The following is a 24,325-nucleotide window of genomic DNA, read 5'->3' on the forward strand; positions in this document are numbered from 1 at the left end:
TGTGTGCCATACAGAAAATATAGTGCTCATGCCCGTGGAGTTACATGGCTAAAATGCAAGTCTGTCAAACAAATTGAAATAATGAGGCAGTCTGCAGAGGCTTAGATACAAGGTAATTACAGATGTAAAAAGTATATTAATATAACTGTGTTGGTTATGCAAAACAAGGGAATGGGTAATAAAAGGGATTATCTATCTTTTTAAACAATAACAATTCTGGAGTAGACTGTCCCTTTAATGAAACAAAGTACAACGTACATTGATGTTTATTGACAGTCATTGCCTCTACACTCTTCTGAAAAAAGGCGGGTGCCAAGAGATTGGTGTGTCCACTCAGAGCACCAACCATAGATTATCAAAAATCCACAATTCTACTGCTTCTAAAAACCCATGGTATTGTCAAAAAACAAGGTATCACATAACAAAATCCATCTCCATTAACAAATATATTAAGAAATAAACTGTCAGGCCATGGTAAAAAGGGTAAAAAAAACCTACCACATGGAAGGAGACCCACATACAATTTGTAAGTGGAAAAGATCTTTGGCATCATTTTACCATGGTCTGTTTGGTTTTAATATATTTTCTAGTTAACACTGATTTTTTTTTGTGTGTGGACATTTAAGGAACATGCAAGTAGTCTTAATGAAAATGGGCCAAGTATCTGTTCCACAGCCTTGTCTTATAAGAAACGTTTTTATTATGACATAGTACAGACCTTTCAATTTTCTCATTTCATCCAGCATAAACTGTGTCTCCTCTTGTATTTTCTCTTCAATACTTTTCTTCCCCATCCCAAAATTCTTCAGTGTCTTCAAGGTGAAGGTACGCATTTGCTTCCATATTTCTCCATTGGCAAAGCCCAACCCTTAAAATGTAAGTATATTACAGTATATTGAATAGGGATAAGGATGTAGGTCTTAGAATTTTAATCAATTTTTTTATATTTGTTAGAATTCACTGGTATTTGTGCTAAGGGGCCAATTTATCATGTGTCTGGAGGAGATGATCCGCTGTTGCGATCATGTCCGCCAGACATCGATAAATACAGACAGCATACGCTGTCGACATTTGTCAAAGCACAAGCAGTTCTGGTGAACTGCTTGTGCAATGCCGCCCCCTGCAGATTCGTGGCCACTAGCAGGGGGTGTCAATCTACCCGATCGAATGCGATCGGGCGGATTGTACGAGTTAAGCGGCGTACGAGTTAAGGAGCAGTGGTCTTAAGACCGTTGCTTTTTAACTCCTGTTTCCGGCGAGCCAGTTCTAGACCATGTGATTGCCAAGTTTTGTCGTGATTACAAGTTACAAAACCAGATTGTTCCTGGCAACAAGATGAATAAGTCTTCTTATGCTTTTGGGTTGGAAACCCAGTTATGAAATGACTAATTACTGGTTTACTATCAAGAGGTTGACACAGTCTAATTCAATGAAAACCCTAAGCCCTATTCAGTCTGATTTATTTGCTACTTTATTCATGTACGGAATTTTAAAAATGAAGCTACAATTTATTTGCTAATGGTAACACATTATTTTAACTTTCATGTATGTTATATATACTCTCTCAAAGAAAAGGGTAATATTTATATACTTTCCAATAACAACTCCCTAATTTACCAAACTTTCCGATCTAATTAACTTCAACCCTTACGGAGCTTTTTTATTTAAATAGGTAAAAGCAGAGTACAATACCTGATCATAAATAATAAATAATAATAATACAATCTATAAACAGCCCCACAAGGTAAGTAAACACTATTATAAAAATGTTGTTTGCTCTATAAGCCCCCATTCAAATTCATATGAATTCTAGTAAAAAGGCATTGTACTTTTTAAAAGCCATTTCAACTGATGACATGTAATATAACTTGATTTTGTTACTAATACAACACCAAATTCATGAAAAGTAACCAACAAAAATATATAAAAATAGGGTTATCATAGACTTATCATGCTTGTTTCCACTAGGATTGTCATAGATCTTCATGGAAGCAAAATAGCTGCAGTTAAAGTAAAAACATAGCCACTAATTTATTCAATATTGGTGATAACATTCTAAGGCCACATTTTATGAGCAACCCAGCTGTGAAACAGTTAATAAGAGATTGATACCTTTCAGTCTGCATTATGTAGGGTATGTTTCATTAATTAAGGGCCAGATCAGCTAAACTGAGCTAACTCAGAAGTAAGGTTTTTGCATGTGCCGAGTAGCGCTCATCATACAAGTTAAAAGTAAAACGTTTTGCTCACACGCTACCCCGATGCGCACAAAAAGCCGAACTTCGAATATTGTGCGCTTGATAACGTATTCCCCCATAGACGTCAATGGAGCAAAAAAGTGCAGAAAAACCTTACACCTTACTCACACATAAACCCAATATTCTCATGTGCTGTAAACCGACATGAAAATATTAATAATACACATTCCAATGTTCCTCACATAGAAGAATAGGTTCTATTTATTCATAAATACATATTTCTACATATATCTGATGGTATTTTGGTACAATATATATCTATACCTATATATATATATATATATATATATATATATTAAATGGACTTTCTAAAGATACCATTATTTTCATCATATCTTATAATTTACTATAAAAAAATTATAAAATATGAGGAAAAAATGAAAAAAACACACTTTTTCTAACTTTGACCCCCAAAATCTGTTACACATCTGCAACCACCAAAAAACACCCATGCTACATAGTTTCTAAATTTTGTCCTGAGTTTAGAAATACCCAATGTTTACATGTTCTTTGCTTTTTGTGCAAGTTATAGGGCCATAAATACAAGTAGCACTTTGCTATTTCCAAACCACTTTTTTTTTTCAAAATTAGCGCTAGTTACATTGGGACACTGATATCTTTCAGGAATCCCTGAATATCCCTTGACATGTATATATTTTTTTTTAGAAGACATCCCAAAGTATGGATCTAGGCCCATTTTGGTATATTTCATGCCACCATTTCACCGCCAAATGCGATCAAATACAAAAAATCATTCACTTTTTCACAAATATTTTCACAAACTTTCGGTTTCTCACTGAAATTATTTACAAACAGCTTGTGCAATTATGGCATAAATGGTTGTAAATGCTTCTCTGGGATCCCCTTTGTTCAGAAATAGCAGACATATATGGCTTTGGTGTTGATTTTTGGTAATTAGAAGGCTGTTAAATGCCTCTGCACACCACACGCGTATTCTGTCCAGCAGTGCAGGGGTTAATCAGGGAGCTTGTAGGGAATGTGTAGGGTTAATTTTAGCTTTAGTGTAGTGTAGTAGACAACCCAAAGTATTGATCTAGGCCCATTTTGGTATATTTCATGCCACCATTTCACCGCCAAATGCGATCAAATAAAAATAAATTGTTTCCTTTTTCACAAACTTTAGGTTTCTCACTGAAATTATTTACACACAGCTTGTGCAATTATGGCACAAATGGTTGTAAATGCTTCTTTGGGATCCCCTTTGTTCAGAAATAGCAGACATATATGGCTTTGGTGTTGCTTTTGATAATTAGAAGGCCGCTAAATGCATCACACGTGTATTATGGCTAGCAGTGAAGGGGTTAATTAGGTAGCTTGTAGGGAGTTTGCAGGGTTAATTTTAGCTTTAGTGTAAAGATCAGCCTCCCACCTGAAACATCAGACCCCCTGATCCCTCCCAAACAGATCTCTTCCCTCCCCCACCCCACAATTGTTCTTGCCATCTTAAGTACTGGCAGAAAGTCTGCCAGTACTAATATAAAAGGTATATTTGTTTTTTGTTTTGTTTTTTTGGGGGGGGGTTAATAGCATATTTACATATGCTGCTATGTAGAATCCCCCCTTAGCCCCCAATATCATGGATCCCCCATCAAACAGTTATCTAACCCTCCCCCTCTAGCCTAATGGGCGCCATCTTGGTTACTGGCAGCTGTCTGCCAGTACCCAGTTTAGTAAAAAAAAAAGATTCTTTAATTTTAAGCTACTTTCTGTAGTGTAGCTACCCCACCCCCCCTCCCAGAACCCTTTGATTACTTTATAAATAAAATCCCCCCCCCCCTTTTCTCCCAATGTATTATTTTACTTTTCTGTAGGGTAGCGGTTCCCACCCGCTCCCGCCCGTGCCCGCCACCCCCGTGCACATGCGTGCATCCGCGTGCACCCCCGGGTACTCCCGCCTTCGATCCCGCCCCCCTTCACATGATCACGAGCCCATTGCAGGCCGCCCACCTGCCTCCCTGTTTTGCTCCTACTCACCAATGATGCTCCGGTGCAGAGAGGGCCACAAAGTGGCTCTCTCTGCATCGGAGGCTTGTAAAGGGGTATTGCAGGATGCCTCCATATCGAGGCATCACTGCAATACCCTCAGAGCTGCTGGAAGCGATCGCAATCGCTTCCAGCACTCTGTTAGACAACTGACGTACCAGGTACGTCTATTGTCATTAACTGCTTGTTAATGCATGACGTACCTGGTACGTCAGTTGTCATTAAGGGGTTAAAGGGACACTGAACCCAATTTTTTTCTTTTGTGATTCAGATAGAGCATGCAATTTTAAACAACTTTCTAATTTACTCCTACTATCAATTTTCGTTCTCTTGCTTTCTTTATTTTAAAAAGAAGGCATCTAAGCTATGTTTTTGGTTCAGAACCATGGAAATCACTTGTTTATTGGTAGGTGAATTTAACCACCAATGAGCAAGAACAACACAGTGTGTTCACCAGAAATGGGCCGGCATCTAAACTTGCATTCTTGCATTTCAAATAAAGATGTCAAGAGAATGAAAAGAATTTGATAATAGGAGTAAATTAGAAAGTTGCTTAAAATTGCATGCTCTATCTTAATAACGATAGAATAAAATTGGGTTCAGTGTCCCTTTAACTGCAAAGGGCTCCAATGTAATTTATTTATATGTCTATATGTGTATACATATGTACTTATGTGTTTATATATGTCTTTAAATACATAAATACACATATAAATACATAGATACATATATAAATACACATATAAATACATAAATACACATATAAACACATAAACATATATACACTTGCAATGTGGCCCTAACTGCTGGGCCGCTCACAAAATGTGGCCTTAGAGGGAACACTGGTGATAAATGGCTCATATACATGAATGTAGGTTTCTTCACTAAACTATTTATATTAGTTTATGATATGAGCAATTAATAGATTCATATAATTTGGAATAAATTTATCATTTACATTTTAGACCTAGAAATACTTAATTGCAATCATTAAAATATATTTTGATCTTATTTAAATTGTGTAAAAGTTTAATTAGCCATATATAATATATATCTATATTTATTATACATTTATATAATAAATTATATCACAGTGATAATACACTTCTTGCTCACCCCATGTATGAGGGCAGGGGGTTGTTGAGGGCCTATCTACATATGGTCTAACTGATGCCTTAATGTTCCAGATCAGTAAAGCAGGTTTGGCCTGTAAATAGACATGAAAATAATTTTTCTTTTATGATTCAGAAAAAGCATACAGTTTTAAACAACTTTCCTATTTACTTTAATTATCTAATTTGCTTCATTCTCTTGGTATCCTTTTTTGAATATCTTACCTACTGTAGGTAAGATCAGGTGCAGCAATTCACTAGATCTAGCTGCACATATATGCTTCTTGTCATTGACTAAGTGTTTGTTAGCTCAAATTAGTTAATTGCTGCTCCTGATCAATGTAATATTCAGCTAGATTACGAGTTTTGCGTTATGGTAAAAAAGCAGTGTTATCAGGTTATAACGCTGCTATTACGAGTCTTGCAGGTTTAGGCCTTAACGCTTTTTTGGCCTTAAGTCTTTTTTCAATGGGACTTCCATAGCGCCGGTATTATAAGCTTGTCCTGGGAGGCCAAAATGTGAGCTGTACACCTGTCAGGATCTGACTATCACAGGACGCTTCCCCTTTAAGTCACAAGTCATGTGACCAACACTTGCTATTTAAGCCTAGCTGTGATCTCCTATTTTGCTAGGTAATTTGACTCCATTGAGGATTCTACTCTAGCCTCAATCCGGATTGCTCCTGTGACTGGTTAATTCCTCTGCTCCTTCATTGGATCTGCCCGCAGCCTCTCTGACCAAATCTTACACTGCATGCACCTCTTGGTGTTCCTGGCAAGCAGCGTGGCCGACTTCACTTCCTGCTTCACACTCTCTCTCGACCTGCAAATACGCTGGAGCGTGTGACGTCACTCTGCAGAGCGACGTACCCAGACTCAGACTCGGATCTTCCAGCAGCTGCACGCTTCTCTCCTAAACAGCATCGGAGCTCCAATTGGTAGTACGGTATAGTCAACTTGTGTTTTGCTTAAATTTCCTAAAACCCTCTCTCTTGTTGCAACTACATTATCCTGTGCATTACCTGTTTGTTATATGTAATTGGAACTTGCTAATTACTTTTTCTCTGATTAACCCAGCAAAGCATGTTATGCTCACTATCTCTTGATATTACATATCCCTAATTTATACTCTGAGTATCTTATGCTCTCAAATATATTGTACTCTGAATATCCTAATTACAGTGACTCCTAATTAATTTAGATACTTTCAGCTACACAGTATTAGTTATAGATAGTGCAGGTTGTTCTTTGTTTTCCTTGCTGAATTGTATCTTCTTGTGTATAGGTACTTATCAGTACTGTTCCACAATAAACTGACCTATTACAGGTCACCCTCAGTTCAATGAGCAAACCAGGGTTTATCCTTGTGATAAGACCCGCAGTGGGGTGTGAGACAGTGGTTGAAGATATATATATATTTATGTAATGGAATTAATGCTGTATCCTCACATATTACCTATATACATATATACTCTTATTCACAGAAAATGGATATTGATGAACTGACTAATCGTGTTGGAACTCTCGCACAAAATATGGATCTCATGATCCAGGGTCTTAGAGATATTCAAGCCGAAAATCAGGAGCTACGCAAATTTATATGTGACCAAGCACAGCACAAAACTATAAATGCTGAGGTCCCACCACCTGAGCCTTTGCTTTGTCCTCCTGAAAAGGTCTCTGGCGAAAGGTTGCAATTTCATGATTTTAAGAATTCCTGTACCCTCTACTTCTCACTCAAACCACGCAGCTATCTGACTGATAGGATAAAGGTTCTTACAGTCAATCATCTCCTATCTAAGGGGTGAACCAAAGAGCTGGGCAAACACTTATTACGAGAATGATGATCTTATACTGGATTCACTAGATTCCTTTTTCACAGCTATGTCACTCCTATATGAGGATCATGATAAACAGAACACTGCAGAAACAGCTATGAGATCACTGAAACAAGCACAACGCCCGGTTGAGGAATACATAGCTGAGATTAAAAGGTAGGCACCGGATACCTTGTGGAATACCCCAGCCCTAAAAAAACAATTCTGTATTGGCTTGTCCGACTCACTGATAGATGAACTCGCCCGTACGGAGATGCCCGATAATCTTAAAGCTTTGATGTCCCTCACTATCACCATAGACCGCCGGCTCAGGGAGAGGAAACATGAAAAAGGTACCTCAGATCATACCTATAAGAAATTTTATACCCCCTACAACATCTTATCCTGCTAAGACCCAGGATGAACCTATGGACATAGCCTTTGTTCGTGGTCCCCTCAAACCTGAGGAGAAGACTCGGCGCAGGTTAAACAACCTATGCCTTTATTGTGCTTCCAAAGACCATACTGTGAAGGAATGCCCAACCCTGCTAAAGTCTAAACAGGGTAAGCATGATAGCGTTAATCAAGTAGATAATACTGCATTACGAAATTCTTCACATTTTAACCATTCTGTTTCTCTGCAGTGGGATCATCAAGTAGTATCCTCGGAGGCGGTGATTGACTCAGGAGCCACAAACAACTTTATAGATTCCACTTTTGTTCACTTGTATAACATACCTCTAATAAAGAAACACGTGTCACTAGCAATCCGAGTCGTAGATGATTCTTTAATCAATTCAGGTTCTATAACGCACCACACCACTCCTATACAGCTAGTTTTCCCTAATGGTCATTCTGAACTCTGTACTTTTGAGGTTATACACTCCCCACTTTTTCCTATAATTCTTGGGTTTAATTAGCTAAAACAACACCAACCTACTGTACAGTGGCTCCAAGGTTCTCTTACCTTTGACTCTCCTTACTGTTTGTCAAACTGCATGCCTATACCTATTCTGTTTCATTCCTCTTCGCATCCGGTCCCAGACTCTTACTTAGAATTCGTAGATGTTTTTGACAAAAAACAAGCTCAGGCCTTGCCACCTCATAGGTCATTCGATTGTCCTATAGATCTTATACCCGGGTCAAAAATACCTGTAGGACATGTTTATCCTCTCTCACAACCTGAACTCACCCATCTTAAACAATATTTCGATGAAAATTTGGAGAAAGGCTTTATTAGGCCATCTACTTCACCAGCTGGTGCCGGAATGTTTTTCATTCGAAACAAGGACGATACCCTAAGACCAATTATAGACTATAGGGAACTGAATAAATGTACAATAAAAAACAGGTACCCCCTCCCTCTCATTCCGGAGTTGATCGAACGCCTACAAGGTGCTAAGATATACACTAAGCTTGATTTAAGAGGTGCATACAACTTAGTAAGAATGAGAAAGGGAGATGAGTGGCTCACAGCATTCCGCACCCGATATGGCCTGTATGAATATCTTGTAATGCCATTCGGTTTGTGCAATGCACCCGCTACATTTCAATATTTCATTAACCATCTATTCAGGGATCTTCTTGATATCTGTATCGTCATCTATTTGGATGATATCCTCATTTATTCTGATACTTTGGAAAATCACATTAACCATGTACAGACTGTTTTGCTGAGACTTAGAGAGAACCAGTTATTTGCCAAACTGGAAAAGTGTATCTTCCATACGGATTCTATTTCCTTCCTTGGCTACCACATATCCCCTTTGGGCATTCAAATGGAGACGAAGAAAATTGACGCCATAACCAAGTGGCCTGCTCTACTTCTAAAAAGGAGGTTCAGAGGTTTTTAGGATTTTCGAACTTTTATAGGAAGTTCATAAAAGACTTCTCGGCTATAGTTAAGCCCCTCACTGCTCTCACAAGAAAATCCTCTAAATTTCTGTGGTCCCCCCAAGCTGATCTCTCCTTCAAGATACTCAAAGATAAATTTATTACGGCTCCCGTTCTCCAGTTTCGGGATCCTGGGAAACAGTTCTTCCTCGAAGTGGATGCCTCAGATTATGCTCTTGGGGCAATCCTCTCACAGAGGCTATCAGTAGAAGAACCTCTTCACCCAGTAGCCTATTATTCTAGAACAATGAACACAGCTGAACTCAATTACTCTATTGGCGAAAAAGAGTTGTTGGCTATCAAGGCAGCCCTTGAATTCTCGAGGCATCTCTTGGAAGGAGCCAACTACCCTATCATCATCTACACGGACCACAGGAATTTGCAATATCTAAAAACCGGTCACTATAATTCCACCCCACAAATTCATCGGTCTCACTTTGGATCAAGTAACCTGTTTTCATGACCATCAAAAGACTGATCCTGGTCTACAAAACTTAAAGCCAACTAAGAAATCGGATGGACTCTTTTACTCAAAAGAAAGACTATATGTTCCTAAGTCTCTCAGAGATAAGGTTCTTCGTAATGCTCACAAATCTATCTGGACATCCAGGGTTTCGTGAAACCTTACACCTCCTTTAAAGGGATTTCTGGTGGCATGGCATTGCAAGTTGCGTTAAACGTTACCTATAGACCTGCCCTATTTGTACTACTTGCAAACCTTCTCATATCCATCCTTATGGTCATCTTCTATCCCTTCCAATAGCAGACAGACCTTGGCGACACATCGCTATGGATTTCATTGTTGATCTCCCCACATCCTCCAACCACAACACCATTCTTGTTGTGGTCGATCAATTTTCTAAGATGGCCCACTTTATACCTCTGCTATGTCTTCCAACTGCTCCAGAAACAGCAGAAGCTTTTCTGAAAAACGTTGTTCGTCTCCACGGACTCCCTGATTCCATAACAACTGACAGGGGTTCCCAATTCACCTCCAAGTTCTGGACTCATCTTTGCAAAAGTCTGAACATTGAAAGACAGTTGTCATCGGCCTACCATCCCCAGACGAATGGACAGACTGAGAGGATGAACCAAACTCTTGAGCAGTACATCAGATGTTTTTGTAATTTTCAAAAAGATGATTGGTTTTCCCTCATACCTACCGCAGAGTTTTCTTTTAATAACACCGTGAATTCCTCAACAAAGTTAACTCCTTTCTATGTGAACTACGGTTATCACCCTTCTTACCATCTTCTTCACAAGGAAGACAACAGATCTCCTTTAGTTACAGATACTGTAAACACTCTTAACCAAACTTTTAAGTTACTAAGGAAACTTTAAGCTTAGCTCAGGCTAAGCAAAAGTACTATTATGATTTGAGAAGGCCCAAGCCTCCACAATACAAACCTGGTGATTTAGTTTGGCTATCCTCCAAAAACCTCAAGCTACAAATACCTAGCAAGAAATTGGGAAGTCTATTTATCGGCCCGTATAAAATTCTTAGGGTCATTAATGAGAATGCTGTGACTTTGGAACTGCCTCCTTCCATTAAAATACATCCCACCTTCCATGTCTCGTTGCTCAAAACGTATTACCCTGTTAGAACTTCACCTGGTTTGAAAACTACTCCTATACCGGTGCCGGATGTCGTTAGCTATGAGGTTGCTGACATTCTTGATTCTAGGATTTACAGACGAACCTTGCAGTATCTTATCAGCTGGAAAGGATATGGTCCTGAGGAAGATTCCTGGGAACCTGACTCCAACATCTCTGCTCCCAGGTTGGTCTCCCTTTTCCATCAACGCCATCTGGGCCATCCCCGGCCCTGATCTCGGGGGGGTCTTTTGAGGGGGGTATACTGTCAGGATCTGACTATCACAGGACGCTTCCCCTTTAAGTCACAAGTCATGTGACCAACACTTGCTATTTAAGCCTAGCTGTGATCTCCAAACATTCCTAGGTAATTTGACTCCATTGAGGATTCTACTCTAGCCTCAATCCGGATTGCTCCTGTGACTGGTTAATTCCTCTGCTCCTTCATTGGATCTGCCCGCAGCCTCTCTGACCAAATCTTACACTGCATGCACCTCTTGGTGTTCCTGGCAAGCTGCGTGGCCAACTTCGCTTCCTGCTTCACACTCTCTCTCGACCTGCAAATACGCTGGAGCGTGTGACGTCACTCTGCAGAGCGACGTACCCAGACTCAGACTCGGATCTTCCAGCAGCTGCACCGCTTCTCTCCCAAACAGCACCGGAGCTCCAATTGGTAGTACGGTATAGTCAACGTGTGTTTTGCTTAAATTTCCTAAAACCCTCTCTCTTGTTGCAACTACATTATCCTGTGCATTACCTGTTTGTTATATGTACTTGGAACTTGCTAATTACTTTTTCTCTGATTAACCCAGCAAAGAATGTTATGCTCACTATCTCTTGATATTACATATCCCTAATTTATACTCTGAGTATCTTATGCTCTCAAATATATTGTACTCTGAATATCCTAATTACAGTGACTCCTAATTACTTTAGATACTTTCAGCTACACAGTATTAGTTATAGATAGTGCAGGTCTTTGTTTTCCTTGCTGAATTGTATCTTCTTATGTATAGGTATTTATCAGTACTGTTCCACAATAAACTGACCTATTACAGGTCACCCTCAGTTCAATGAGCAAACCAGGGTTTATCCTTGAGATAAGACCCGCAGTGGGGTGTGAGACTGAGTGGTTGAAGATATATATATATATGCAATGGTATTAATGCTGTATCCTCACAACACCCTATACCGCCAAGATTTCTAATGCATTCTAAAGTCAGTAGTTATGAGTTTTACACTACAAAGCTGTAGCATAAAACTCATAACTAAAGTGCTAAAAAGTACTCTAACACCCATAAACTACCTATTAACCCCTAAACTGAGGCCCTCCCGCATCGCAAACACTATAATAAAATTAGTAACCCCTAATTTGCCACTTCGGACATCGCTGCCACTATAATAAATTAACCCCTAAACCGCCGCACTCCCGTATCGCAAACACTAGTTAATTATTATTAACCCATAATCTGCCGTCCCCAACGTCGCTGCCACTATACTAAAGTTATTAACCCCTAAGTCTAACCCTAACCCCCACTAACTTAAATAGAATTAAAATAAATATAAAAAAAACCTACTATTAATAAATAAATAATTCCTATTTAACCCTTTAAGGACACAGCTTTCAGTTTGCTCAATTGTTTTATGACGGAAAAATTCCGTCATATGTCCTTAAAAGGTTAAAACTAAACACTTACCTATAAAATAAACCCTAAGCTAGCTTCAATATAACTAATAGTCTGATCAAGGTATCTTTTGGTCATAAACTAAACATAAAGGAAGATCAAGGAACATGCATCAGATAAGCTAAGTTATTTGGGTATATAGAAGCCAACACATGGGTGATTGATAGAACTTACATTTCATCTAAGATATAATTTATGTATATAGCTAGTATACAGGTGGGTCAGAGGCCATGCATCATATTAGAGGCACAATTTGGACATGAAACAGGCATCAAAGGGACCAGAATCTATGCACCTTATCTGGGGTACCACTTGGAAATCTAACGTATTAAATGTAATATGATATATGATTTTGGCTCTTTCTTATGCTTAAAACTGAAAAAATTGTGTAACTTTTTCAGTAAGTAAATACAATTCTTGTAGTAGTTTTGATGTGACACAGAAACTTCTTGTTCCATATAAGGGGTGGAACAAGACATTTTAAGCACATGGAAACTTTATTTATTCTTTTGACCAATGGATTATTATACAGGATAATTGTCTTAAAGTGACATAAAACAAATTGGGATAGAGACAAAATATAATTATATGTACTTTAATTACCTTACCTGCAAATTTATACTGCAGTGCTTTGCCATTAACCCCTTCTTTTTAGTTTCTGAATTGTAAAGCTCTAACTCCCTCCCCCCCCCCCCCATTTCCTTCTATGGCTGTATCTATATCTATAGTTGTTTTTGTAGAATGCAGAAGTGCACAGTGATTATCTGCTGGAGCATGCCTAGAAGCTGTAAACTCATTTGAAATACAATGCCTGTGTCTAAACACTGATAAGAGGGGTGGTGTTAGCTGCTCCAGGCAGTTAGCTATGTAATTAATTCTGCTTATTTTGAAAATTATTTTAAAATACTTGCCAGCAATTTTTAAACATTTTATTAATTAGCACTTTTAGGATATGCACAGATCTCAACCTGTTTTATGTCCCTTTAACTACATAATTGCCCATTTTTGTCTTACCATATCCCTGGATACACATGTCCATCACAGGAAGATTTCCTCGTGCACCAAACTCTTCTGCATGATCTACCAGAGCTTCCTTAACTGTTTGATATCCACAGAGAACAATTACTGGTTTAGGGCCAAAATACAGGGTGAAAATGGAGCCATACTGCTCCCACATCTGTAATATAGAGTATCAAAGCATCAGTAGCGCACTTTTATATAAACAACACATTATTTTATATAAAGTACGTATGACTTGACTAATTCTCTTTAAATTTATCTGAATCCCTCCCTAACTGGCTCATAGCTTCCATTCATTTGAGAAACATAATTGCTATATTTTAAAAAAATATTTTCCCAACTCTATTTTACAGTTAATATGAAAATATATACTTTTCTAATTAACTGACCCTTTAACCCTTTAAATATGTCACTTTCATGGGTCACTGTTGCAAGGTCACTTTGCTCCTAAAGGGGACGGACCCGTTAAACCATTAAACATGTCACTTTTATAATATATATTAACATTTTAAAAACAAATACTGCCTTAGTGGAAGAAGTTGTGGAGTGGAGGCGGCGGAAGAAGCGACCGAAGTCTGCTTCCGGCGCCGCAAAAAAGGGCCCCTGGCGCCTAGACCCGGGATTAAAAGGGCCCAACATTGGATCAAGAGGAGCTGGATTATCTTTAGGTACGTTAGCTAGTTTTTTTTTTGGAGTGGGCTTTTTTATTTTAAATTTAATCTTTTAGGATAGATTTTTTAGGTAGACGTTACTATTTTGGGGGGGGGTGAGGTTACTTGTATTGTAGAGGGGGGTCTTGTAATTTGGTCTTGTAATTTGGGGGGTTGGGTATAAAAAATGTTATGGTGCATATAGTGTTAGGTATAATGTTTTTAATATTACAACTGTATTATTACATAACAGGCATGCAGTTATGTAATACTATCATTATTATGTAACTGTCTTTTATAACATAAATATATATTTTAATAATATATTTATATTTAAAATAATAAACACAAGCAAGAAAATCTACATTTTAATTGATATCCAATACTTAAACGAATATGCATTATACATGACCATGAATTTTATTTAAAAAATTGTAGATATAATGTAGTCTGGCCTTGCAATGATATTCAATGTTTAAAATGGTCATATATATTGCATATTGCTTTAAGTAATGCATATTCATTAAAATGTATTTATGTTAGTTTGTGTTTATTAGTGATAACATATATATATATATATATATATATATATATATATATATATATATATATATATATATATATATATATATATATATATATATATATATATATATATATATATATATATATATATATATGTTAAAGGGATAGTAAACACCAAAAATGTTATTGTTTAAAAATATAGATGTTCTTTTTATTTACCATTCCCCAGTTTTGTATAACCAACACTGTTATAGAAATATACTTTTTACCTCTGTAATTAACTTGTATCTAAGTTTCTGTTGACCATCTCCTTATCTCAGATCTTTTGGCAGACTTGCATTTCAGGCAATTAGTGCTGACTCTTAAATAACTTCAGGTGCACAAGCACAATGTTAACTATATAAATTACATGAACTAGTGCACTCTAGCTGTGAAAAACTGTCAAATGCATTCAGATAAGAGGTTGGCCTTCAAGGACTTAGAAATTAGCATATGAGCCTACCTAGGTTTATCTTTCAACTAAGAATAACAAGAGAACAAAGCAAATTTGAAGATAAAAGTAAATTAGAAAGTTGTTTAAAATGATGTGCCCTATCTGAATCACAAAAGTTTAATTTGGACTTTACTATTCCTTTAAGTTATAGTAGTCAGTATCATTATATTATGTTTTTACATAACAGGCATGCAGTTATGTAGGACTATATCTGCATTATACTGTCTTTATTAACAAACACAACACGCAACATTAATTACATTTTAATTTATATGCAAATATTTAAATAATATTTATTCTAAATAACAATGCATCTTTTTAAATATGGAATATTTATGTGTAGGGCCTTAGCTTCTACAGTTAGTGTTAGGTTATGGTAGTATAGGGGACAATGTTTAAATTATATGCAGTCATGTACAATGCATACTGTTTAAAATATATGTATATATATATCTATAGCCTAAATGGTATTTAATGATGCTTTCTATTATTCTAAACATTATCATATATTTTCATATATATATATATATATATATATATATATATATATATATATATATTTATGTTTGAAATAATAGCAAGCAACAATAAATCATTTTTAAGATATCTACAATACTTTAAATAATATAAATTGTACATGACAATGCATATTTTTTCAAGGAGATGTGGTAAACACCGGAGGGCCGGCAAAACCTTTTTGAGTCCCAGTCCGGCGCTTCTTGAAAAGAGTCCAGATCAAGCAGGGTACAGGGGATCAAGTCGCCTTTTTAGTATGTTGTCGGCAATTTGAATAAGGGCACCTGGGGATACCACATGTTTTGGGGTGCTACCTTCTGGGAGAAATGGGGGGCACTTTAATTCCAGTCCCCCATTCCTTCACAAAGGTAGCACCCCCAAACAAATGGTATCCCTAATGCGATATGTTCGAATCAGTGAATTGCAGGTTGCGAGGAATGTAGCGGCCATGTTTGTCACACCAGCATCGCCTGAGGTAGTTAGTGAAGTTGTGGTAAAACTTAGGTCCCACCGACAATATTTGGAGTGTGCCTGAGCGCTCCTATTAACTTCTATGAGAGAGACATCATCACTTGCCGGCACTGCTGGGCCAGGCCCCTTTTCTTTGAAAATCTCAACAGATCAACGAGAAATTGCCTTACTGGCCTCGTCGGCCTCGCAGCCTGTCAGTCTGTCGAGATTTTAAGAGAAAAGGGGCATAAGAGCAGTGCAAAAAAAGTAAATGTTTTTATTTTGCCACAACCTGCAGACATATTCAGGATTCATTTGACACACGCATAAACAAATGAAAAAATGTACACATAGCTACTGAAAACTAATGTGCTGACAGCATACTAATAGTTTGTCAAATATATTTTGGGTTCAGAAAAATCTACCTCTGCTCAGGCCAGTTTTGGAGAGATATGACTGTCGGCATTTAACATTGCACAAGAAGTTCTGGAGAAGAATATGCACAGATACTGATTTAAAAATCCAGAAAAAAACCTTTTAAAATCTTACTTAAAACGTAGGATGACCCTATTGCTTCTTTAAAAAGGGACACATATGAAAAATACATATGCCAGGGCTGTTTAAATAAATGTTTGTTATGAGAACTCTAAGATATGTATTTTTCATATGTGTCCCTTTTTAAAGCGGCAATATGGTCACCCTACTTAAAAGCTCCCAGTTTAGCACTGTTGATGAGGTTAGGCTGGGGCAGCCAGTGAAATTGGCTTGGAAAGCTGGAAGAGCAGCATATGAAAAGAAATATAACACAAACAGGAGCAGCAGAAATCTGTAGACGTCAGTATACATCTGATACTTTGGGGCTTGGTTAGGAGTCTGAAAACCAGCACATTAAACCCAAATTTTTTCTTTCATGATTCAGATAGAGAATACCATTTTAAACAACTTTCTAATTTACTTCTATTATCTAATTGGCTTCATTTTCCTGATATTCTTTCCTGAAAAGCATATCTAGATAGGCTCAGTAGCTTCTGATTGGTGGCTGCACAGATACCTCATGTGATTGGCTCACCCATCTTCATTGCTATTTCTTTAACTAAGAATATCTAAAGAATGAAGCAAATTAAATAATTAGAATATTGTTTAAAATGGTATTCTCTGTCTGAATTATGAAAAAAATTTGTGTCTTTAATGAGCTGTTAAAAATAAGCAAAACTATACATTATTACAAAAACGCTCCCAGATTGACTATATAAATAGATCATGTACAAAACATATATGCAAAGAAAAATCTAGTGTACGTCTCTTTACGTTTCTATATTTTAACATGGGAAAAACCTTTGGGATTTGAGATAGGTTATCACTAACCTTCATTAGAGAAGCAACCATCTCTCCCCTCATTATTTGTAGAAGGTTTCCAATTAGTGGTAAGGGTATTGGTCCTGGGGGCAATTTCTGTTTTGTTGATATCATGTTCCACAGAGAAAATATAAAGATACATGAGATGAGGATAAGAGGTAATATTCCAAGCCCGGCAAGATCCATAACTGTTGCAACACGTACTGACTGGCAGTCTGCTGATTTTGTTTATTTCTAAGATGCAATGAAGTATTATAATTTATGGGTGGAGTGAAAGGAAATTTACCAAACAAATAAAAAAGAAATGAACAGCCAATAGTTGCACTTCTGAGACGAGTTTAACTGTGTAGCATGAATAAGCAATTCTATTAGGACCAATACATATACACTTCAGCTGACACAGCCTTTTGCAACAGCTGAATCTTAAAGTATCTTGCCACAGCCTTAAAGAAAATTCACAGACCCACTCACTTAGGCTGACATCCTTTTGCAACAGCTGAATTTTAAAGTATCTTGCCACAGTCTTAAAGAAAATTCACAAACCCACTCACTTCAGCTGACACAGCCTTTTGCAACAGCTGAATTTTAAAGTATCTTGCCACAGTCTTAAAGGGACACTGTACCCAAAAATTTAATTTCGTGATTCAGATTGAGCATGAAATTTTAAGCAAATTTCGAATTTACTCCTATTATCAAATTTTCTTCATTCTCTTGGTATCTTTAGTTGAAATGCAAGAATGTAAGTTTAGATGCCGGCCCATTTTTGGTGAACAACCTGGGTTGTCCTTGCTGATTGGTGGATAAATTCATCCACCAATAAAAAAAGTGCTGTCCAGAGTACTGAAACAAAAAAAGCTTATATGCCTTCTTTTTCAAATAATGATAGCAAGAGAACAAAGAAAAATTGATAATAGGAGTAAATTAGAAAGTTGCTTAAAATTGCATGCTCTTTCTGAATTACAAATGGAAAAATTTGGGTTCAGTGTCCCTTTAAAGAAAATTCACAGACCCACTCCCTTCAGCTGACACAGCCTTTTGCAACAGGTAGCCTCTGGAAGATAATTATCTCATTATATTTCTACCCTGTTATTACTAATGTTTGTGTTGTAATATGTATTGGCTATTCTTTTTACTCTTTATTTTAAATACATATTGGAGCACATTGATGGACCATATATCTTGCTTGTTTAATGGTTTTATTTTCCTCAATGGATGCCTCTCTTATCTCTTTAATTTGTGAACTTTCCCTGTGTTTTTTGCCTGTATGACCCCTAGCTCCAATGTCTACCCCCTCCCTTAACTTTTTCTCTCTCTCCCCCAGCTGAATTTTAAAGTATCTAGCTTTGTGGCCCTTTTCTGAACTTTTTCTAGGTCTGCAACGTCTTTTGAGATCGGTCCCAAGAACTGCACTCCATACTCAAGGTGAGGTCTTACCGGGGATTTATATAGTGACAGAATTATGCTTTCCTCCCTTGCATCAATGCCTCTTTTAATGCATGTGAAGCAGCTGCCCTGCATTGTGCATCCATCTTTAGCTTGTTATCTATTACTACTCACAAATCCCTTTCCACCTCTGTTTGGCTAAGTCTATTCCCATTTAAATAATAATTTGCCTTCTTATTTTTACTTCCAAAATGTTGAACCATGCATTTTCCCTTATTAAATCTAATTTTCCATTTACCTGCCCATGTACTATGGGAACTCTGAGTTCTGCGGATGGCTATCTAGCTACCTTTGGAAAACGCTGCCTGAAATATTTAACCTCTCTGCTGCCGATGCCCAGAAGGATGATTCCCTAATAGACCTCAATGTTAGGCAATATATCTCTGGAGTCTCAGGACAATCCACTCATTGTCTAAGCCTATGCAAAGGTGATCAAGCTACAGCATCTGACCTTTGATGAACCTCACAGAGAAAGATAGAGAGGCTGAGATCAAGTCAGGTAGTGAAGCAGAACTTTTACCAGTCCCAGCAATGCTTGAAGGGAGCTCAGAAAACACAGACATAAAGGACACTGTATCAAGATTTTAAGGATTACTTGAGAGCTGCTGTGTTGGAATATACTTGCAGTTATTTAGCACTCTCCATACACCTCTGCTAGAAAACCTGAAGTGGAACAGGTTGACCAGAGAGGAGGTAGGCACAAGGTCATTTACTGATAGACAGTCTGCCAGGTTATAATCGAAATGAAGTCAAAAGAGAGTCAGAGTCCAAACTAAGGTCACTACCATGTAGACAGTCCAGGAATGTGTCAGGGCAGATGGAGTCTCTCTCTCTCATTAAAGGGACAATCAACACTAGAATTTTTCTCGTTTTAAAAGATAGATAATCCCTTAATTACCCATTCCCGGGTTTTACATAACCAACACTGTTATATTAATAGACTTTGTATCTCTGTGATTACCTTATATCTAAGCCTCTGCAGACTGCCCCCTTATTTCAGTTATTTTGACAAACTTGCATTTTAGCCAATCATTACTCACTCCTCTGTAAATTCATGTGCATGAGCTCAATGTTATCTATATAAAACACATGAACTAATGTCCTCTAGAGGTGAAAAACTGTCAAAATTCATTTAGATTAGATTTAGCATATGAACCTCCTATGTTTAGCTTTCATCTAAGAATACCAAGAGAACAAAGCAAAATTGGTGATAAAAGTAAATTGGAAAGTTGTTTAAAATTACATGCTCTATCGGAATCATTAATATTTTTTTTTGGACTTGACTGTCCCTTTAAAGTCATACTGAAATTTTTATGATAACACAGTGGGCTACTGGTATGAAGCAGCATAAGCTGCTCCGGGGCCCTTGACGGCTTGCTTCCCGCAATGTAAGAAGTAGTGGTCACTCGCTAGGGGTGATTGACATGCCCTTATCTCTTGCGATTGGTCTTGCAAGAAAAGGGACGGGCTTGGGCCGCAGACAAACAGAATCTGCTGCCCGTATGCCGCAAGGCAAGCAGACAACTTGTCAAGCTGACAAGCTCATCCGCTTGACCTTTAATACATTTACTTATATAACCTAATTTGTTTTGTTCTCTTGGTATCCTTAGTTAAAAAAACATACCTTAGTAGGCTCAATAGCAGCAATGTACTGCTGGGAGCTAAGTGCTTATTGGTGGCTGCATATATATGTCTCTTGTCATTGGTTCACCTGCTGTGTTGAGCTAACTCCCAGTAGTTCATTGTTGCTCCCTCATACAAAGTGAACAAGGCAAATTTGAAGTTGTTTAAAAAAAGGTTTTATGCTCTATATTAATTCTGAAAAAAATGTTTGCATTTGATGTCCCTTTAAATACTGGGGGGGGGGGGGGGATTAGTAAACAGATTTAATGTCCTTGAGGTATATCATACCTTAGGTCTCTTTCTCTTAGGATGTCAGTTAAGGACAGTTATAAATGGGTCACTTACTTAATTATGCACCCAATGACTGTATGAAATATGTCACTGTTAAAGGGACAGCGAGCAGCTTAAATTTTTTTTTTAATATAAAATGTTTAGTTATGTATAGTAAAACAACTTTGTAATATACTTACCTTATTTATTTTGCCCCTTTTAATGTAATTTAACACTGAAAATAGAGGATTTTCTAATTATCAGAACTTGAAATGCACCCTGCTCAATTCTTAATTCTCTAGTAAATACAGTAGATTTGCATAAACAAATGCACGATAAAAAGACAATACAATAGCACTTAGTCTGAACTTCAAATGAGTAGTAGATTTTTTGCTGACGAATTTCAGTTCTGTCTATTTCCACTCCTCCTGTATCATGTGACAGCCATCAGCCAATCACACATGCATTATCGTATATTCTGTGAATTCTTGCACATGCTCAGTAGGATCTGGTGACTCAAAAAGTGTAAATATAAAAAGACTGCACATTTTGTTAATGGAAGTTAATTAGAGAGTTTTTTTAAATTGCTGCTCTATCTGAATCATAAAAGTTTAATTTTGACTTGAGTGTCTCTTAAGTTTGCTACATTTCTTTCCCTAATTGGCTTTAACAAAAAACAATGTAGTTTATACCAACATTCTTCTGCAGACTCAAGCCCAAATAGACTCCTCTAAATAAAGCAAAATCTGGGTGGACTTTGGCTGTTGAAAAACAGCTGCAGCAAACAAACGGGTTAATTGGTTACAAATGTTTAGACATAGCTGATATGATATTCTATAACTAGACAACGGAAATGTCTGCTAATTACTAGTTATTTACTGCCCCTTTAACATTCCCACTTTTAACATGAACTGAAAAGTCTACATTTTTCAATATTAAAGGGGTAGAAAAGTCAAAACTGGAATTTTAATGGGTACATTTCAATTTGAATTAGACACATTTTGTAATAGACTTTGCACAAATGCTTTGCGGGAGTTAAACACATAGTAGTGCAGGGTGGCTTACAAATTACAGCATGTCATTTTTCTAATGCTATGGTCTTTTAACTCTTTACTGACACAGCACATACCACGGCCAGCTTTTTTTGATCTGGCACAGTGTTTGAATCCTAATCCACTAGTCACAGGTAGCATATGTGCATATGCTGCTGAAACAACTTTTATTAGAAACATTTTTGATAATGGAAGAATATTACAAAAAAGATTCTATTATAACAATGAAATGCACATTTCAGTTCCTTTAAATGACAGGGAAATGTGGCAACACAAACTATGTATATTGGAGAGGTTTTTTTTACTACATACAATTAAACAAGTGTTTAATGTCCTTTTGAAATTAAAATATAAACTGTATAGCTTAGTTTTTTTTTAAAAAAAAAAAAAAGAAAGAAAAATATTATATACTAGTCCTAAAGCCCGTGTACACGGGCCAATTTTTTAGGTACCGCGGTTCCAACCCTTGCTCCCTCTCTCTCCCCCCTCTCTTTTGCGCTCTCTCTCTCTCCCCCCCTCTCTTTTGAGTTCTCTCTCCCCCTTATTTTGCACTCTCCCCCCTCTTTTGCTCTCTCTCTCTCCCCTTTTTTGCTCTCTCTCTCCCCTCTTGTGCTCTCTCTCCCCCCTCTTTTGCTCTCTCTCTCCCACCTCTTTTGCTCTCTCTCTCTCTTCCCCCGCTCATCTGCTCTCTCCCCCTCTTGCTCTCTCTCTCTCCCCTATTTTGCTCTCTCTCTCCCCTATTTTGCTCTCTCTCTCCCCCCTCTTTTGCTCTCTCTCTCCCCCCTCTTTTGCTCTCTCTCTCCCCCCTCTTTTGCTCTCTCTCTCCCCCCTCTTTTGCGCTCTCTCTCTCTCCCCCCCTCTCTTTTGCTCTCTCTCCCCCCTCTTTTGCGCTCTCTCTCTCTCCCCCCTCTCTTTTGCTCTCTCTCCCCCTCTCTTTTGCTCTCTCTCCCCCCTCTCTTTTGCTCTCTCTTCCCCTCTCTTTTGCTCTCTCTCTCCCCCTCTCTTTTGCTCTCTCTCCCCCTCTTTTGCACTCTCTCTACCCCTCTTTTGCGCTCTCTCCCCCTTCTCTTTTGTGCTCTCTCTCCCTCTCTTTTGCACTCTCTCCCCCTCTTTTGTGCACTCTCTCTCCCCCCTCTCATTTAAACTCTCTCTCCCCCCCTCTCTTTTGAGCTCTCTCTCCCCCCCTCTCTTTTGAGCTCTCTCTCCCCCTCTCTTTTCTTTTCTTTTCTATGTGCTGACTCTCCCCCCTCTTTTGCTCTCTCTCTCTCCCCTCTTGTGCTCTCTCTCTCTCCCCTCTTGTGCTCTCTCTCCCCCCTATTTTGCTCTCTCACACCTCTTTTGCTCTCTCTCCCCTCTTTTGCTCGCTCTCTCTCTTCCCCCCCTCATCTGCTCTCTCCCCCCTCTTGCTCTCTCTCGCCCTCTTTTGCTCTCTCTCTCTCCCCTATTTTGCTCTCTCCCCCCCTCTTTTGCTCTCTCTCTCCCCCCTCTTTTGCGCTCTCTCTCTCTCCCCCCCCTCTCTTTTGCTCTCTCTCCCCCCTCTTTTGCGCTCTCTCTCTCTCCCCCCCCCTCTCTTTTGCTCTCTTTTGCTCTCTCTTCCCCTCTCTTTTGCTCTCTCTCCCCTCTCTCTTTTGCTCTCTCTTCCCCTCTCTTTTGCTCTCTCTCTCTCCCCCTCTCTTTTGCTCTCTCTTCCCCTCTTTTGCACTCTCTCTTCCCCTCTTTTGCGCTCTCTCCCCCTTCTCTTTTGCGCTCTCTCCCCCTCTCTTTTGCACTCTCTCTCCCCCTCTTTTGTGCACTCTCTCTCCCCCTCTCTTTTAAACTCTCTCTTCCCCCCTCTCTTTTGAGCTCTCTCTCCCCCCCTCTCTTTTCTTTTCTATGTGCTGTGTAGCACAGTGTTGGGCTCTTTTATGAGCCTATTGAGTTTACATAAGTAGTGAGCTTTCAATTGATGTGTGAGGTATAGCCGAGCATTGCGCTCTTTTATTAACTTTTTAAAGCCTCGCGACGCTTGTAACCGATCCTCATGCGACTACTTGCGCCGGTCTGGAGTCAGCTGTCTCGCGCTGCTGTTTACGGAGGTACGCGTGCGAGGTCTACGCTGAGGCCAAGTGTGTGGGTGCGCATGCGAGGTGAGGTGCGCGTGCGAGGAGGTCAATCTAAGGCCAAGTTTGTGGGTGCGCGGGTGCGCGTGCGAGGTCTATTGTCAGCTGTGCGCTGAGGCCAAGTGTGTGGGTGCGCATGCGAGGTCTATTGTCAGCTGTGCGCTGAGGCCAAGTGTGTGGGTACGCGTGCAAGGTGTATTCTCAGCTGTGCGCTGCTGCTGCACGGAGGTGCGCGTGCGAGGAGGTCAATCTAAGGCCAAGTGTGTTTGTCTCTACTGCGCATGACGGCTTCAGACAAACACACTTGGCCTTTTATGATATAGGATAGTGAGGATTTAAACTTCTTTAACCCCTTGAGTGCTAACGACGGCTCTGAGCTGTCGCAGAGTTTCCCACTCTGGTGCTAACGACGGCTCAGAGCCGTCGCTAGCACTCTCCCCCCTTGAGGGAGATCTGGGGGCTCCCA

General features: G+C 38.6%; 1 protein-coding gene across 1 annotated transcript in view; it reads right to left on the reverse strand.

Annotated features, from left to right (window-relative positions):
- Positions 1-17,567, reverse strand: part of LOC128666877 (cytochrome P450 2G1-like) — a 57,683-nt gene extending 40,116 nt beyond the window's left edge. Inside the window, exons 1-3 of the mRNA XM_053721681.1 lie at positions 17,382-17,567; positions 13,377-13,539; positions 719-868 (exon numbers count right to left, since the gene is read on the reverse strand). Of these exons, the coding sequence (XP_053577656.1) occupies positions 719-868; positions 13,377-13,539; positions 17,382-17,558 (490 nt within the window). The 5' untranslated portion in view covers positions 17,559-17,567. The remainder of the gene's footprint in view (positions 1-718; positions 869-13,376; positions 13,540-17,381) is intronic.
- Positions 17,568-24,325: the final 6,758 nt, after the last annotated feature.

This window comes from Bombina bombina, chromosome 7, assembly GCF_027579735.1.
Source record: "Bombina bombina isolate aBomBom1 chromosome 7, aBomBom1.pri, whole genome shotgun sequence".
NCBI lineage: Eukaryota > Metazoa > Chordata > Amphibia > Anura > Bombinatoridae > Bombina > Bombina bombina.